This window comes from Molossus molossus, unplaced genomic scaffold (genome assembly GCF_014108415.1).
Source record: "Molossus molossus isolate mMolMol1 unplaced genomic scaffold, mMolMol1.p scaffold_m16_p_11, whole genome shotgun sequence".
Taxonomy (NCBI): Eukaryota; Metazoa; Chordata; class Mammalia; order Chiroptera; family Molossidae; genus Molossus; species Molossus molossus.
In genome coordinates this window covers 45,225,592-45,240,910 of record NW_023425346.1, presented here as the reverse complement: position 1 = coordinate 45,240,910, position 15,319 = coordinate 45,225,592, and the positions used below count along the sequence as shown (strand labels likewise).

At 36.6% G+C, this 15,319-nt stretch overlaps 1 protein-coding gene across 1 annotated transcript in view; it reads left to right on the top strand.

The window, feature by feature from the left end:
• Nucleotides 1–15,319, top strand: part of FIGN (fidgetin, microtubule severing factor) — a 120,874-nt gene that overhangs the window by 554 nt on the left and 105,001 nt on the right. The window contains exon 2 of the mRNA XM_036254619.1: nt 393–562. Coding sequence (XP_036110512.1) covers nt 538–562 — 25 coding nt within the window. The 5' untranslated portion in view covers nt 393–537. The remainder of the gene's footprint in view (nt 1–392; nt 563–15,319) is intronic.

Genomic DNA, 15,319 nt, shown 5'->3' with positions numbered 1-15,319 from the left:
GAACTAACTTCTAAGTAAATAAGAAGTGTAAATAAGAATCTTGCACACACAAAAAGTTGAGGTTAAATTACAATCTCGTGTCTGGGGGAACGTGAAAATGTCAGAAGATCGGTTGCAGAAAAATGTAAGCACATCATCTTGGAGGGGGTACAGCGTGGTGGGCGTATTGTTGGCAAGGAACGGGAGAGAAAGATGTATAATTTAATGGTATATACAATCCACTGATCCTATTACCGTCCTCCCCGGAGCTCTTGTTAGTTTCAATGGGAGTGAGTGAAATTGACATGGACTTGCATTCCTGGTCATGTGCTTTTTTTCCTTTCTTTCTTCTCCTGTGATCTGAGATCCCCTTTTTGTTGATGTTGCTTTCCCCCTTAATTATATGCATGTAGGTTAAATGAATACCTGACGAAAGGGCCCACGTTTCAAGGCAGTGACATTTGATAGCTGAGAGGAAAAGTGGCTTTAATGAAAAGCAACCTTTGGAATTCCTGCTTGTGAGAAATCCAATTCAGCTTTTTGTGCTGCCAGCAAGAAATGATCAGTAGCACCAGTGTTTATGGTATGTCAGTTTTGGAATTTACTTCCTTTGCATCTAAATAGGAAAGACAAATTAAATAGCATGATCAAACCATTGAAGACCCTGCCTGGGAAGCAGATGCTCATGATATATAATTCCTTTAAAAAATATATATGTATATTTTAATCTGTCAAAATGCTTGTTTATTTTTGCTATCACTTGTTTATATATTTCAGTTTTGATTAATAGATTACTGGAGTCCACTTTTATCGGTTTTAGCTGTAATCCCAAAGTTGCATGTTACTAGTAGTGCACTGTATAACCACTGAAGTCAAATGGTATGTAAATTAGTTAAACTCAGTGTGGGGTTTTTTTGGGGAGGGGGCTGGGTGTAGAGGGGAGAGGGCGGGAGTGTGGGGAAAGACTGCTTACTAATGAAAGTATATATATATGTACACACACAGAACTGGGTGAATTTTTATCTCAATTTATTAATGCAATTGGACTATCGGCTCTCTCAATGATTACACTTTTGTGGAGTAATCGGCTCTTCTGAGTGTGTGTGTTTTTTGGGGGGCAGTGAGTTATGAAGGGATATCTTTTAAATGAATATAAAAATATATTTTGATTGCTTAAAGTCCTTAATGCCTTTTAAGGAACAGTGGTAGTTTTTTTTGTTTGTTTTGTTTTTTTCTTTGCTTGCCATTCACTTGTCTGCCTGTCAGCGCTTTTTCACTTTTAACCTGTGACAGAATTAAATAATCAGGCACTGAAATTGACTTTGTTTGAAATTGCCTTCTTTTAAAAAAAAAAAAAGAAAAGAAAAAGAGGTCAGATAAATGGAGTGAGAGGGGGTTTTCAATAGCTCTTGTGACCAAGCCGTGTGTACACTTCGTGATATTCAATTAAGACTAAGAGGGAACAACAACAACAAAAAGATGTTAAAAGTATTTTGCATAACCAAAGGATATGCCCACTTTAAACTGTTTCTCTCCTCTTTTTTTTTTCTTGTTACATTCACCCAACCACCATGCATTCACCCTGAGAAGAGAGAGAAAGGAAAGGGGGGATATGAAAGAAACAAATAGCAGTGGGGCAAAGCTGCCAGGGGTCTGTAATGTGGCCGTGGTTACTGCTCTCTCATAACACAAATGTGAATACAAGGGAAGGACTACAAGAGCCGTTGCGCGACATACACTTCTGGTTGGACTCTGGTGACTGGGGAGCTAAACACACACCACTCTTACACGATAGGAAGGATTTGATTGAATTTTGCATTTGGAACTTGTTGACTTTGAAGCGATCAATAAGAAGACTGTTTATTTTAGATGCACATAATTTGCCCTGAGAAATGTTTTAAGGAGGAGAGAGCACAGCTTTTTTTCCCCCGGAGCTGTTGGAGCGAATGGGATTGCCAGATGGGCGATTTCCCTCTGTGATGTTAAAGCTGTAATATATATTCAGAGCAGATTGGGCTGCTGCCTGTGATGAGGAGGATATTACATTTATAAATTTTAAATCGGAGCTCAGACAATGTGCTGAGAGCAGAAATTGGATGGTTTGACTGTTTACCTTATTGATACTTAAATGTGATTTCTGGATAGTAGTAATAATAATCATTGCAATGATATGTAAAAAACACATTGGGTTAGGCAATCATATAATTTATGACATTTAACAGCAGATTTAAGCGTGTAAATTGCCCCCCACCCAGGCTCTGCTTACTATTAAATAATAGTCACATAATTTATTTCCCTGAGTGTTTAAATGCCCGTTGTGCAAATGATGTTCACTCAGGAGCCTTGTTATCATACACTAGAATTCTGGGAGAAAAAGTTTGTGTGTGTGTGTGTGTGGTGTGTGTGTGTGTGTATGTATATATATTCAACACTTGTGTATATGTATAAAGTGGCATTAGTGGCTCCTATTTTGTAATTCTATTACTCTGATTATTTTTAGATTTTTGTCTCAAATGTGTGGCCTAAAGGAACCAGAGCTACAAACCTAAAAGGCTGGAAAGTGGGCAAGTGCTCACACTCTGGCAGCTCTGCTGTTGCAAATTAAAAGTGTGTTGTGGTCAGGAAATGAAAGCTACAATGTCTCTTTTGAACAAGTCGTTTATCAAGAGAAACATCTATCAGGGACTGCCTTGTCACATTGATCCTCTAAAAGTTAGGTCCGAGGTGGAAGCTGCTTTGATGTTTTTGATCCTAAATTTAATACAACAGAAAAAGAAAAAAAAAAAGCAAGGATATTTTGACCAGAATAGATTTTTAAAAATGTTTCCTGGAACCAAGAAGATCTATTTATTAGTATTGTACTATGTGTGAAGTTTTTTGGACACAACAGTTGAAAGGTTGAAGGGGAAACCCCAGCCTTTATAAATGGCTGGTTGTTAAAATATATATTTATAGTATACTCAGCTATGGCTGGCTTCTTAGTTCACATGGACAGTTTGAAAGTAGATTGCATTAAAGGGAAAATTAGCTTGAAAAGTATTTTGGAGCAATATGCAGAGATCAGAGTTTTCATTCATTCACATTTTAGAGTTACTCTCTTCCTTTCATTTAATCCTTTATTTCTATGTCCATTCTTCATTATCTGTGTGACATACTAGCTTTTATTTGGAAAATAAGCATTTTTCTGTAAAAACCATTTCCCAAAACATGCTTGCTCACATCTTCTCTATTGTTTATTAATTGTGCATGTGGATGGTTATCAATATAGACTCCGTGGACTCACAAGGCTTTCGGAACTTCAGTTTAAAAATATAGGTAGGTAACAGGTTAAATATGCCATATATCCTTGAATACTGAATATGTTGCATGCGTTATTCAAATTTTAAAGGGTATTGTTAAGAAAATGACCAAGTTTTTAGAAAATGTGGTTTCTTTATTTGTTATGTGTGTGTGAAAGCCTGCTTGATTTGGGGGAGGCAAACATAGGAGAGAAGTGTTTCTTCTTTGATACAGAGTTTTTGGATACTTGTCTTATACCGCTGGTGACTACTTGCTATTTCAGATGGTTCTATCAACAACTAGGCTGATAGACCACAAGGAGTGTGGTGGGAGTTTGGGGAAGTGTAATACTTGCTAATTAATCATGTCTGAAATGGAAGAATCATAGCAGGGCAATAAAGTCTCATTGTTGTTTTCCTGGAAGAGGGTAAGACTTCTGTTTGGAAGCTGGAAATGTGAGTTGACTTGCTTTTCTCTTCTCTTAAAAAGACAGTTTGTAGGGTCTCTAGAATTATTTCAGGAACCATCATTTTTTTGAAAACAGAATAGTTTTCTTTCTCCTGGCTGTACCAGATCAGTGAGATTCTTAAAATTGTCTCTAATATCTTCTGAGTGAAAAGATAGAGTGTTTTTCTTTACTTATATTAAAGACTCCAGTGGCTAAGTGTCTAGTACCATTTTTTTTTTTTTTCCATAAATAGAAAATCTTTTTTTGCGTTTTTATTCATGTTAGGCAGGAACTTTGAAAATCTTTTTGTAGGCAGGCACTTATGCCAGACATACAGGAGAGCAGAGATTTCATTAATTACCTTTGGATAGCACAAGTGTGTGGCCAGAGGGGAGAAAGGAAGTGGTTCTTCCAAGAATCTGTAGGGAAAATCTGTACAAAACTTGATATTTCTAAGATAGTTAAAAATATCAGCTACCTGAGAAGATAAATGAGTAATATCATTATAGGCAGATTCTTTTTTCCCCTTGAATTTGGGGCTATCACTTTTTAGAATTTAATATTTTGTCTAGTCTAAGCATGGAGTCAGAATCCAAAAGTGTGAGTGTCTGCAACATTTTTCAAAATATTTTATCTCAAGGTGAAGACGGCTATGCTAATGATTCCCTATTTTTGTCTGTTTGGATGCCTTGAATGATTGCCTCATTAAGTAATCAGTTTCACTGGTCCCAAATCAGCAGAAATGCTAGGTGTACTTGAAGCAATTGTAGGCTGTTATGTTTTGGACTTTCTAGTCTGTTCCTAGAATCTGGTTTAACAGAAATGTTGGCTGTTTTTGCCTTTGATCAATATATTCTTTGGTACAGATTTCACATACTACTTTTATAAAGTATCATGTTTATTGTTGTAGAGCTAATAAATTTCATTACCAGGAATTTAAATTGATTTATAAATTTTTGATTGGGAAACATTATTCTGCAGACATTTGTGTAAAATATTGACATATGCCACTGATCAATGAGACGATTAATCAGCATATCTGCGTAATCTTGATAAACTGGAATAAATAAATGGCACCAGAAACAATGGAAAATTTGTTTTCAGTGAAAAAACTAATATAATTGTCACTTGCTTTGGGGATATACAAGAGCTACTGTTTTATTAAAATCAATTAAACTTGGAAAATATTTTTAGGTACTACTTGGAAGACTGCAAACCCCAAAATTATTTCATCTTTCAATTATCTCTTCTCTCTCTCTCTCTCTCTCTCTCTCTCTCTCTCTCTCTCTCACACACACACACACACACACACACACACACACACAGATTCTACCTAAAGTTTTTGTTTATTAAAAACAAAAGACTTTTTTTTCCCCAAAGACTGAAAACAAATTTCTGTTTAGCAAGTACTTTTCATGGTTGGATTTTATAAATTTATTACTTTTGTTCCCCCTAAACTTGCATTTTTATTATTAACTTTTCATTTAACTTATGGTAGCAATTTCAAGCATAGGTCCTAGGACATGATTGTCGATTAGTGATCCTTTTGATATTTTTGATGTTATCATTTAAATGGTGATTGTACTTGAGGGATGTCTTACTGCAAGAAATGCACAGAGTGGAAATAAGGGGCAGGCAAAAACGGTAAAAATACACAGAGCTGGTAAGTTTGAAGCAAAGCAAAAGCAGGTGGGTCTTCTGCGCCCGCCTGCTCAGGAGATTGTGCTTCAGCCCAGCACCTGTGTGCGGTACCTGTTGCCCACAGTCTTAGCTGAGGAACCAAGGTGGCAGAAAAGATAGGTGATCGACCACCCAAACATGAGCTATCATATGACACTTTTCTTTTAACCATGTTTACATATTTTATACAACCAATCTGCTTGTTGTCTTGTTACTTGAATATTGACACTTTGCTTAGTATTGCATATGGGGGGCTGTTGTTTCTGGGGATATTAGAAGCAGTGAATTCGAAGGAGAATTTCAATTCAGATATATTTATGTTAAATATATGTATAATGGCTATGTTTGCTTATACTTGAGCTGCTGGGGTTTTCGCAACGTACTGATAGTATCACTGCCTCCCATCATTTTTGAAACTGATGCATCTTGAAAGTTGAATGATGATTTAGTATATGAAAGCCCAAGGTTAAACTGTTTTTACTCTGCAACCCAACTTAAGGATGAATGTTTTTATGTTGGAAAATCTTTCGTAGAAAGTATTTTTTAATGTAATCTTGGAAAATGTGTGGCTTGTTAGGACTTTGTTCTCATTTTCATATTCTGAGTAGCTTCTATTAAAAGTCATTAGTGATCTGTAACTTACAAGGAAGATTTGTTTTTTTGTTTTTTTTTACTACAGAATACATCATGTAAAATATCTCTAAAATGTTTTCTTCTCCCCAGTATCTTCATGTTGAAAGTAGCTATACTCAGTTTCTTTCCTATGAGTTTTGATTTCTGCTGGTAATTAATACAGCTCTTCTATTCCACTTGTGGATATATTTCAAACAAGAGAACAGAAACCGCATTTTACTTCACCCACCAAAAAAAAAAAAATCTCCTTTTTCCTGATGCAACCAGTGTTTGCCTTATGTCAACTGGATGCTTTTTAAGCAACTGACAATTGATTAAATGCCATGTGCATATGACAGTAAACTCATCTGAGAGTGAGTGACCTCCACTTACATTGCTGGTTCGTGAGGAAATATTCTTAATGGGAACAGTAACATTCAGAGAAGAATTTTTAAAGTGCTGTAATGTGAAGCCATGAGTTTCTAGATGTTGTCAACTTTTTGCTGTTCTTCTGATTTATTGTCTTTCCCGTAACACACACTGTCACTTTTACCAAGGACTGGCTGCGTCATTCTGAAATTCTGAGCTTGGTGCAAAATTGAAATTGGGGGGGTGGGGCACCTGGTTCCAAAATGATTAAGAATTTGAGACAGCGCCAGCAGGGCGTGAACACAAGCGCAGGGCCCTTCCGTGCGGGGCACCTGGTGGCCTGCAGAGGACGCGAGCTCTGGCGCTAGCCCTTCCTTCACGACCACACACTTGTATCTCGGGCCTGCGGTGTGGAAGCTCCGGGTTGCCTCCTGGGGATAGACCGGTCCACGTGCCTCTGCCTAAAGAGATACTGATGGCTGTTGAGGAAGAGAATGGATGGGAAAAGGGACCTTTAGGTATCTTCTGCTCTTTCTATGCATGAAGTGGTGACTGAAATAGTTTCCTTCATCTCATGTTGTCTTTTATCTGATATGTGCTCCCATATATCACCTGGATTTTGCAGGTATTCTTAAGAGAAACACTGTGTTTTGGAATTGTTTGCACACAGGTACACACTTTGATATCTCTTCTCCAGGCACAGGATGACTGGGAGGGAGAGGGTTGTAGGGAGATGTGTGATGAGAACCCGGGAGTTTTTCTGTTGGCATGCAAGCACGACCACACCTGTTTTCAAGCACAAGTCAAATAAGTATTTTAAAGGTGGCATCCTAAATTCTCTATATACATAGAAAAGTTTGACTATTAAAAGCCTAAAGCACTACTCCTAGAGTGCTAATCAGGAAAAGGGGGCAAACACAAAAATAATTCTCATTATAATAGTAGCAGCATTACTATTTTGACCTGAGAAAGTGGCATTGTAGTTATATAAACATGTAGCAACGGCTATGGTACCGATAAAAGGTAACTTTCTTTTTATATAAATGTAATATAACTTTGCAGTATGTCCTATTCAAATTGTGAACTTGGTTTGTGAGCTTGAATTAGAATAACCCCTTCCCCCTGAACAATGTGGTCACCCTCTATGACTCCTTGCCCCTTCCGTGAACATTCCATGTTGATGGCTGGACAAAACATTTACATTGTTGCTTCTCAAGATACTTCTCAATGAGATCAAACTTAGAGATACCTGAAACTAAATGTTGAAGTCAAGCAGCTTTTTCAAATCAAAACTGAGATATGATGGAATGTCCAGCAAGTGATGGATCTGAGGGCACTTGAAGTTGCTCCATTTATTTTCAAAAGGTATTTCTCACATCAGATGACTCTGCCAGGAAGGGAAATATCAAAGACCCTGGAAAAGTAACCATCCATTTATGTAATCCAAGGCTGGGATGAGGGTGGGGGGCTTTAAAGATATTTCTGAAGAAGAAAAAAAAAACTGAACTTATTTTGAATGCCTTGTTAGACTTCGTGGAGAGAAATATATGAAACTTTCTAAGAAGAAAAACCATTGCCCTGTGTAATAACAAGGCATTGCTCTCGGTTGATATGTACTTTAATGAAAGGAGGATTGGAAATAACTATTACAACCGTGTCCCATTTAATTATAAGTTCACCCCACAGTTTAGGAGCCTTTTGCATTAAAGACATTGTAAACTTGAAATATTTTAACAGGTAGTTAGCCATAATACATATTTTTTTAATGTTCTATGTTGTATAATCTATCTAGATATTCTGTATTATAATGTAAATTGGCACCCTTCATTTCCCACCTTACATCCTTTAGTATGTTGTATTTTCACATTAAGTGTTTGGCTTTAAAAAGGATTAAACTAGCAATCTGGGTAAATATATGTCAATATAGTGCACTGGTATGACCCAAATAGCTGTTTTATTTCTCTTCTATACACTTCTCCCTTTCCATTTCAAATGGAAGATTGTAAACTCTTTCTCTCAGATCATATATTGGAATGATGCTAAATTATAAATCTTAATTAGGTATGATTCACTGGTTTTAATCTTACAAGATAATTATTCTGAGTAGGATAAAAGGTTCCCTTTAAAATAGAAGGCATTTTCATTACCATCCCCATTTAAGATCAAACAAAGACAACTAAATAAACAGTACTATTATTCTCTTAAGCTTAAGTCAATATTTTGAATTTAAGTATATAAATGAAGAAGTAATAATATGTATAGGGCAGGCTGACTGCAAACTTTCTGTGCTTTTGATAAATTTTACTGCTAGGAATTACATTTATCTAAAGGAATCTTTTAACTAAAAATTACAGTTCTGATTAGCTACATGGATGGAATAAACCCTTGTGCACATGCACAGATCCATTTCTTTGTGAAGGTATCGATGTCAGGGACGCTTTTGGTATTTCTTTATGAGTAATTAGGTTAACAGGGTTAGTTAGAAAATGTATCCTTTCCTGGAAGATGAAAAATTACATTCAAACAGAGGTAAAAGAGTAGAACATATTCATGACTTTAAGTACTTAAAAAGATATTTTATGAGTCATTTTTAAAGAATAATACCCAATATGTAACTTGTTAAGAATAATAGCCATTTTTTCTTTTTAAAGCACATCTATATTAAAACTGACTTTCTGTTCATGAGTCACAAATCTGGAGTCAATTTTAGGCCCAATTTACAAAAGATGTGGTTCTAATCCCCTGCCCCCCCAACCCCCACCCCGTCTGTGGCATCCTAACCAGTGGTGTTGGTGCAAAGTTCTCCTTTAAAGAGGTATTTTCCTTTGCATTATTCAGGAGATTAAGCAATATTTTTGAGTGGAATACTGATATGACCCATATATAGCCAATGGGGACCACGAATGGCTAGTATCCTTAACTGACAAACTAGAAGGATAAAATATCCCTAGCTTTGGAATTTTATTTCCCTACATGAACAGTGCTTATTTTTTCTCTGGGAAGATTTCAAATGTAAATGATGTGTTTCCTGATTGGAAAAACATGTTTTATATAATTTTAAAAGTAGTAATCAACTAGTCATCAATATGAATTTACTTAGGGATGGTAAGATAGTATGTCACTATAGAATTTTATTTAGAAATAGATGCTTAGACTGAGCTAGCGTCTTTCTAGAAATAAAAATCAGTATATATGCAAAATTCTTTTGGGGATTTTTTTTTTTTTTTTGGCATGGGCATGAAACCTCTATCAATAATATTTAAACAGTTAAGGTATCAGGAAAAAATATAATATTGAAAGTTTTTTTTTTATCATGCTTTGTTCTTTTAATAAGTCCTTAATGAGTGTATACAAGGCATTAATGCTTGTTTTATTTCTATTTTTGTCTTGTGTTATTTTGTTTTAGCGTCAAAGTAGAAGGACCCTAAGGGGAAACTATTTTGTACTGTTTATTTTAAGAAATACCCAACGAAAACAGTACAACATGTGATATAGGTTTGTTTATAATGATGGGCAGAAATCCCCAGTTTTTACCCCAATATAATTCTGTTTCCTTGACTTCTACCCCACTGGGCCATAATGCCACTGCTGCGAAGCTGTCGTCTGGGAGGTGTGGCTGACACACACTGTGATGCACATTTGTACCTAAATACATATTTTTAATATTCATCTATAATTTCTGCCAGCTGACTCTGTAGGTGCCCTTGTGCTTCAGGCAGGCCCTGGAGAAAAGGGTTTTCTTCTTCTTTTGCTATTTGACACTCATCAGAAACCTTGCGGTCTCCTCCATCCTGTGCTGCTGGGGTCGTCTTCCCATACCTGTTTCGAAGGGTTGGATGTTTGTTTTTTCAGTGTTTATCTGTAGGGCTGGTTATTACTTGACCATCTGGAAAATCCGATTTCACTTGAGCAACTGGAATATGATATTTAGATCAGGAGGAGGTAGTTTGCATTAATTAAGAGGATATTGAGTTGTGCAGTGGGAGGGAAGTATAGCAGCAGTTTTTGGCAGGGACAGAAGGAGAAGGACAACTTCTGGGAACAGGGAAATAGCTAAAGGAAAAAGAAATTAGGGAAGTTGATGAGGAAAGCTAAGGTTAAGGACTGTTTTTGCGTGTGACTGTTGCTAAAGACGATACTGGCAATTTAGAAATGAAATCTTAATAAAATTGTATGAGAAAACTGATCATTTATTAGGAGTTAGTGAGCAAAACATATTAAGTAACAGCATTATAACCTAAACAAATGATATTCTCAGTTTTTTAAATGGCAGGTTCTATATCAAATCTTGAATATATGGACTTTGTGATCATCCGAATTAAAACAACTCTTTCCCTCTCCCTTTCTCTCCATCATTTGAAAAAAAAAGTATAAAAAATACATGTCTTAAAGATGATTCATATTTCTTAGACTCTTTTTTCTCCCTCAGCATACTCAGTTTGGTTTGGCCACAAATGAAGTTGCAGAAGAAAACCCTTTGAGGATTGGGGTATATATCATTTTTAAAAATTCTTTTGGAAAATTATAAGGGGTTCAAGTTATTCAAGTATATAGATGTATAATTTAATTTGACTTGAGCAAAGATTAATGAGTTTTGTATCTACTCTGTAAATGCTAGCTACGTCTTAACAACCAAAACAAAACAAACAAGAAAATCTGCCAAAGCCCTACCACAGACCAGAGACATGGAAGTTTGGGGCATAAGCAATTTCTCTCAACACCCCCCTCCCCAGCGATTCTGATGTCAAATTGGCATTGAGAACCACTTCTCTGAAATTATACATTTATACAAAAATTCATACATTTGTTGAGATCTTGATTTGACTTTTTTTAAAAAAAACATTCTTCCTTGTTTGAAATAATAAAAATAGAGATGTCTGTTCAGAATTGAAGGTACTAATGATCCGCACTAGAGATAGTTCATTAGCCGGCTAAAGTTCGACAACAACCGAAGAGCCTGGAGAACACCCTGCTGGAAGAGTCGCTCAGGGAGGTAACGGGGAAGAAGAGTGTCAGCAGAAGTCAGCCATCCATCATATCTGTGACTTTGAGTAAGTCGCTCAACCTCTCTGAGCTTCGGTTTACTTTTTTATAAAAGGCAAGTTGATCAAATGACTCTCACAATTTTTTTCCAGTTCTATATAATTCATGACTGCTTGGTCATGGACTAGTGACCTTGAGTCACTTGGAAACTTGCTAGTGACCAGTGGCTGATGAAAAAGATTATTTGTGTCTCCTTAAGAAATTCCAGAAATTGTCTTGAAAACAATGAAAGAAGCTCAAGGACCATTTGTCACTTTGTTAAGCCCTTCAGGAGGGGTGGTAACCATTCATTAAATGTGCTTACTAATTGCTTGCAAGCAATGTGTCAGCAGTCCTTGTGTCTTGAGAGTTGAGTATTACTCAGCCAGTGCTTTTTCCCTGTAAGAGATATAAATCGAGTGATAAGCAGATTAATTTAAGCAGTAGTGGAGTTAGGGACTTCAAATTTATAAACACACACACACACACACACACACACACACACACACACTTATAGGTCTGTATTAAAGTGGAATCTTTATCAAACCAAAAGCAAGTCTGTGTGTTCTCTCTTGTATCCCTCACTAGTCTTTGTTCATCTTCTTTTTACTCACTGGGATGCTCTTCCCCACCTGTTGAAATCCTACCAGAACTTTGACATCTCAAAAGTTGCATCATCTATGAAAACTTCCCTGAGCACCCCCCAATCAGGATCCAAATCTTAATATTCCCTAAGCACATTTTTAAAAATCTCCATTCAATAATTTGCCATATATTCCTTCTATTATAAGTTGCTGGGCATTAGCATTCTTCATCTATGAAATTATAAACTCTTTGAGAGTAGACTACATTTAATTCATTTTTTAAATGTGTAATCTCCTCTTTGGCTATACAGTGCAAGACCTATAACAGGTGTTTAATAAAATTTTGGTGGATTGAATTGATAAAAGCATAGGAAACTGTCACTTGGTTAATCTTTTATTAATCTTGCTTTTTAAAAAGTTGGAAGATCCTTTTACAAATATTTAAGGAGCCCTGGTCGGTTTGTCTCAGCGGTTAGAGCGTCACCCCACGGACCAGAGTCCTGGGTTTAGTTCCCACTAAGGGCACGTACCTTGGTTGCAGTTTGCCTCCAGCCCCTGTTGGGGTCATGTGGGTGGCAGTCAGTCGATGTGTCTCTATCACATCGATGTTTCTCTCTCTTTTCCTCCCTCTCTCCCTTCCACTCTATCTGAAGATAAATGATAAATGCAAAAATGTCCTTGGGTGAGGATTATAATAATAATGATAATAATATTTAAGGAACAGATATATTAAAACTGTGCTTTATTCAAAATGAAATTTCTATGTTCTGTATGTAATTTAGTTACCAAAGAAAGACTTTATAACCCTGAAAAATAGTTTTATAATTATGTACCTGAAAAAAAAAAGAGCTTACAGTCATTTATTCTATTTTTATATTTCTGGATAGGAGAGCATTTAAACTATTTTATTAAGACAGAAAATTATAATGATATCTTTTAAAAAATCTTACAAAACCAGAGAGACAAGGAAGTAGGGAACAGACTGACAAACCTCAGAGGGTAGGGGGTAGGCAGGTTAGGAAGAGATAAACCAAAGAATTTATATGCATATATACATAACTAATGGACACAGACTATAGTTTGGGGAAAGCAGGAGGGAATGGGAGTGAGGAGGAAGGGTTAATAGGGGAAAAGGGGGACATCTGTAACACTTTTAACAATAAAGATTTAAAAAATCATACAAAACAAAAATCTATAGCCTATTTTGATTGCAGGCAGTAACAAATGCTTGAAATTACTAAGCTCTACATATTTAAATATTTTCCTTGTGTGTTTGCTGTCAGAAACAATTGAAGGTATAGAATCATAAAATATTAGATGAAGAGACTTCCAAATCATCTTCTTGCCAGCACCGGGTTGATTGGCAGTTGGTTATTTAGCTTTTGGTTCAACATAGGAAAGCCACGCCTTATAAGGCATGTCTGTTTTGTTCTTTCTTCAATAAATAGGCACTGGGCAAATACGTACCTGGCAGTACTCAAAACAGATTTCCCCAGGAACATGTTGGTTCTTAAGGTGGTAAGATGTGGGAGACAACCAGCTGAGCTACAGCTGATGGGATAACTTTCATTGACTCTGTTGTTGGTGAATATCTGTGGTTATATATTTTTTTATCCTCCCCCAAGGATATGTTTATTTATTTAAGAGAGAGAGGAAGGGAGAGAGAGCAAAGAGAGAAACATCGATGCGAGAGAGAAATATTGATTGGATGCCTCTTGTACCTGCCCTGACCTGGGACCGAACACGTAACCTAGGTATGTGCCCTGATCGGGAATCGAACCTACAACCTTTTGGTGTATGGGATAATGCTCCAACTAACTGAGCCACCTGGCCAGAGCTCTTTGGTTATATTTTAATTGGCATATTTTTGTTCTATATTTAGTGTCTGACACTATTAATTTATTTTGTATTAAATACTGGGCAGTAAGCAGTTTAGATGGGGTCACACCCAATGACCCTGTCTTCGAATGGTTCAGCTGCATTACCAGTTTGGAGTGTGTACTTGTGGAAGGGTCAGCGTTGTTCTCAAACCTGTCACTAGTGTCACAACAAAGAGTCTTACAAAAGTTTCTGAGGGAAATTCAAGTTGATCAAATGTTGAAATTGTGATGAACTAGTCAGTAGGATTTTACAAGGTTTCTACGTTATATTTGTGTATTTGAACTGAAGGATAGATGTACCAGAGAACAGCATTTGATCATAAGGCTTCATGAAAGAACTCAGAACAAACAAAGGCTCTGTTGTCATTCTTTTAAAAACACAATTTTAATAAGAAAACCTGTAACCTTTACTCAATAGTTTTCTTCCAATTTGGGCTCTTCAGACTTGAAAAGTTCTAGATGCTATCTGACCGTTTCATATTGAAATCTAGATTGATCTCATAAACTTACATGGAAGAAACTGTCTGCAGGGCTGATTGTTGAACCCGGATTATTACAAATATATGCCATTAAGTAAGCTACAGTTGACAAATGCTGCGTATAGTCAATCACATACTAACACTACATTTCATCAAAGAGCTGTCATAAAGAACTGTGCTTGGTCGGTACAATAATAAAGATTGTGAAACTGTATGTTAACAATGGCAAAAGCATTTTTGCAGTTTGACTATAAAAATCTATTTAGTTTTCTTGTTCAAGCTACTCCTCTGGTTTCCTGGAAACCATTCAGTCAACTTCAAGCAAGTTAAAATTGCTTAAATATAAGTTAAAAGCCATGAGGTTGAGAGTAATGACTATGAATGGTAAGCCGTGTGATGGTGGCTTGCCACCAACCAACACGGGCTTAAAATTCCACCCGGTTTATGATCAGAAATTTGGGGTTTTAAATGAAAATAAAAATATGTCTGCAGGTCCTTTATACCTCAAATGTCAGCCATGTTTCCTTTCGTCCTCTCATCATGGAAAATTGGGTGAATCGCTAGAGGGACTAGCAATGTAAGTTGGTAGCCACAAAATATGAGCCATTGTTAAAACTCAGTGGTTAATGGTTCCTTTTCTTGCTCCTTTTTTTTTCCTTGTCCTCATAAGCATAGTTGACAGCTTTTAGTAACTGAAATGTTTGTTAGGTCTGGACGTGGCAAATCTTACAGAATATGAAGTTACATTCTTCCTCTTGGCTTAAAATCTGAAATGAAGCTTAAAATTATTTCATGTGACTACAGCTGTGTGTGTTTGTGTTCATGTGTGTTCAGTAGAGCGACTGTGACACAGGTGACGGCGTTGATGGGTCTCTCATTCCGAGTGGGCCAGTTGGTAGCTCTGAAGTCTAAACAGGCACCGTCTCAGTGAGCCCATCTGAATCTTGCTCCAGATTCTTGACTGAGTGGCCCAGGTGGTGGCCCAGG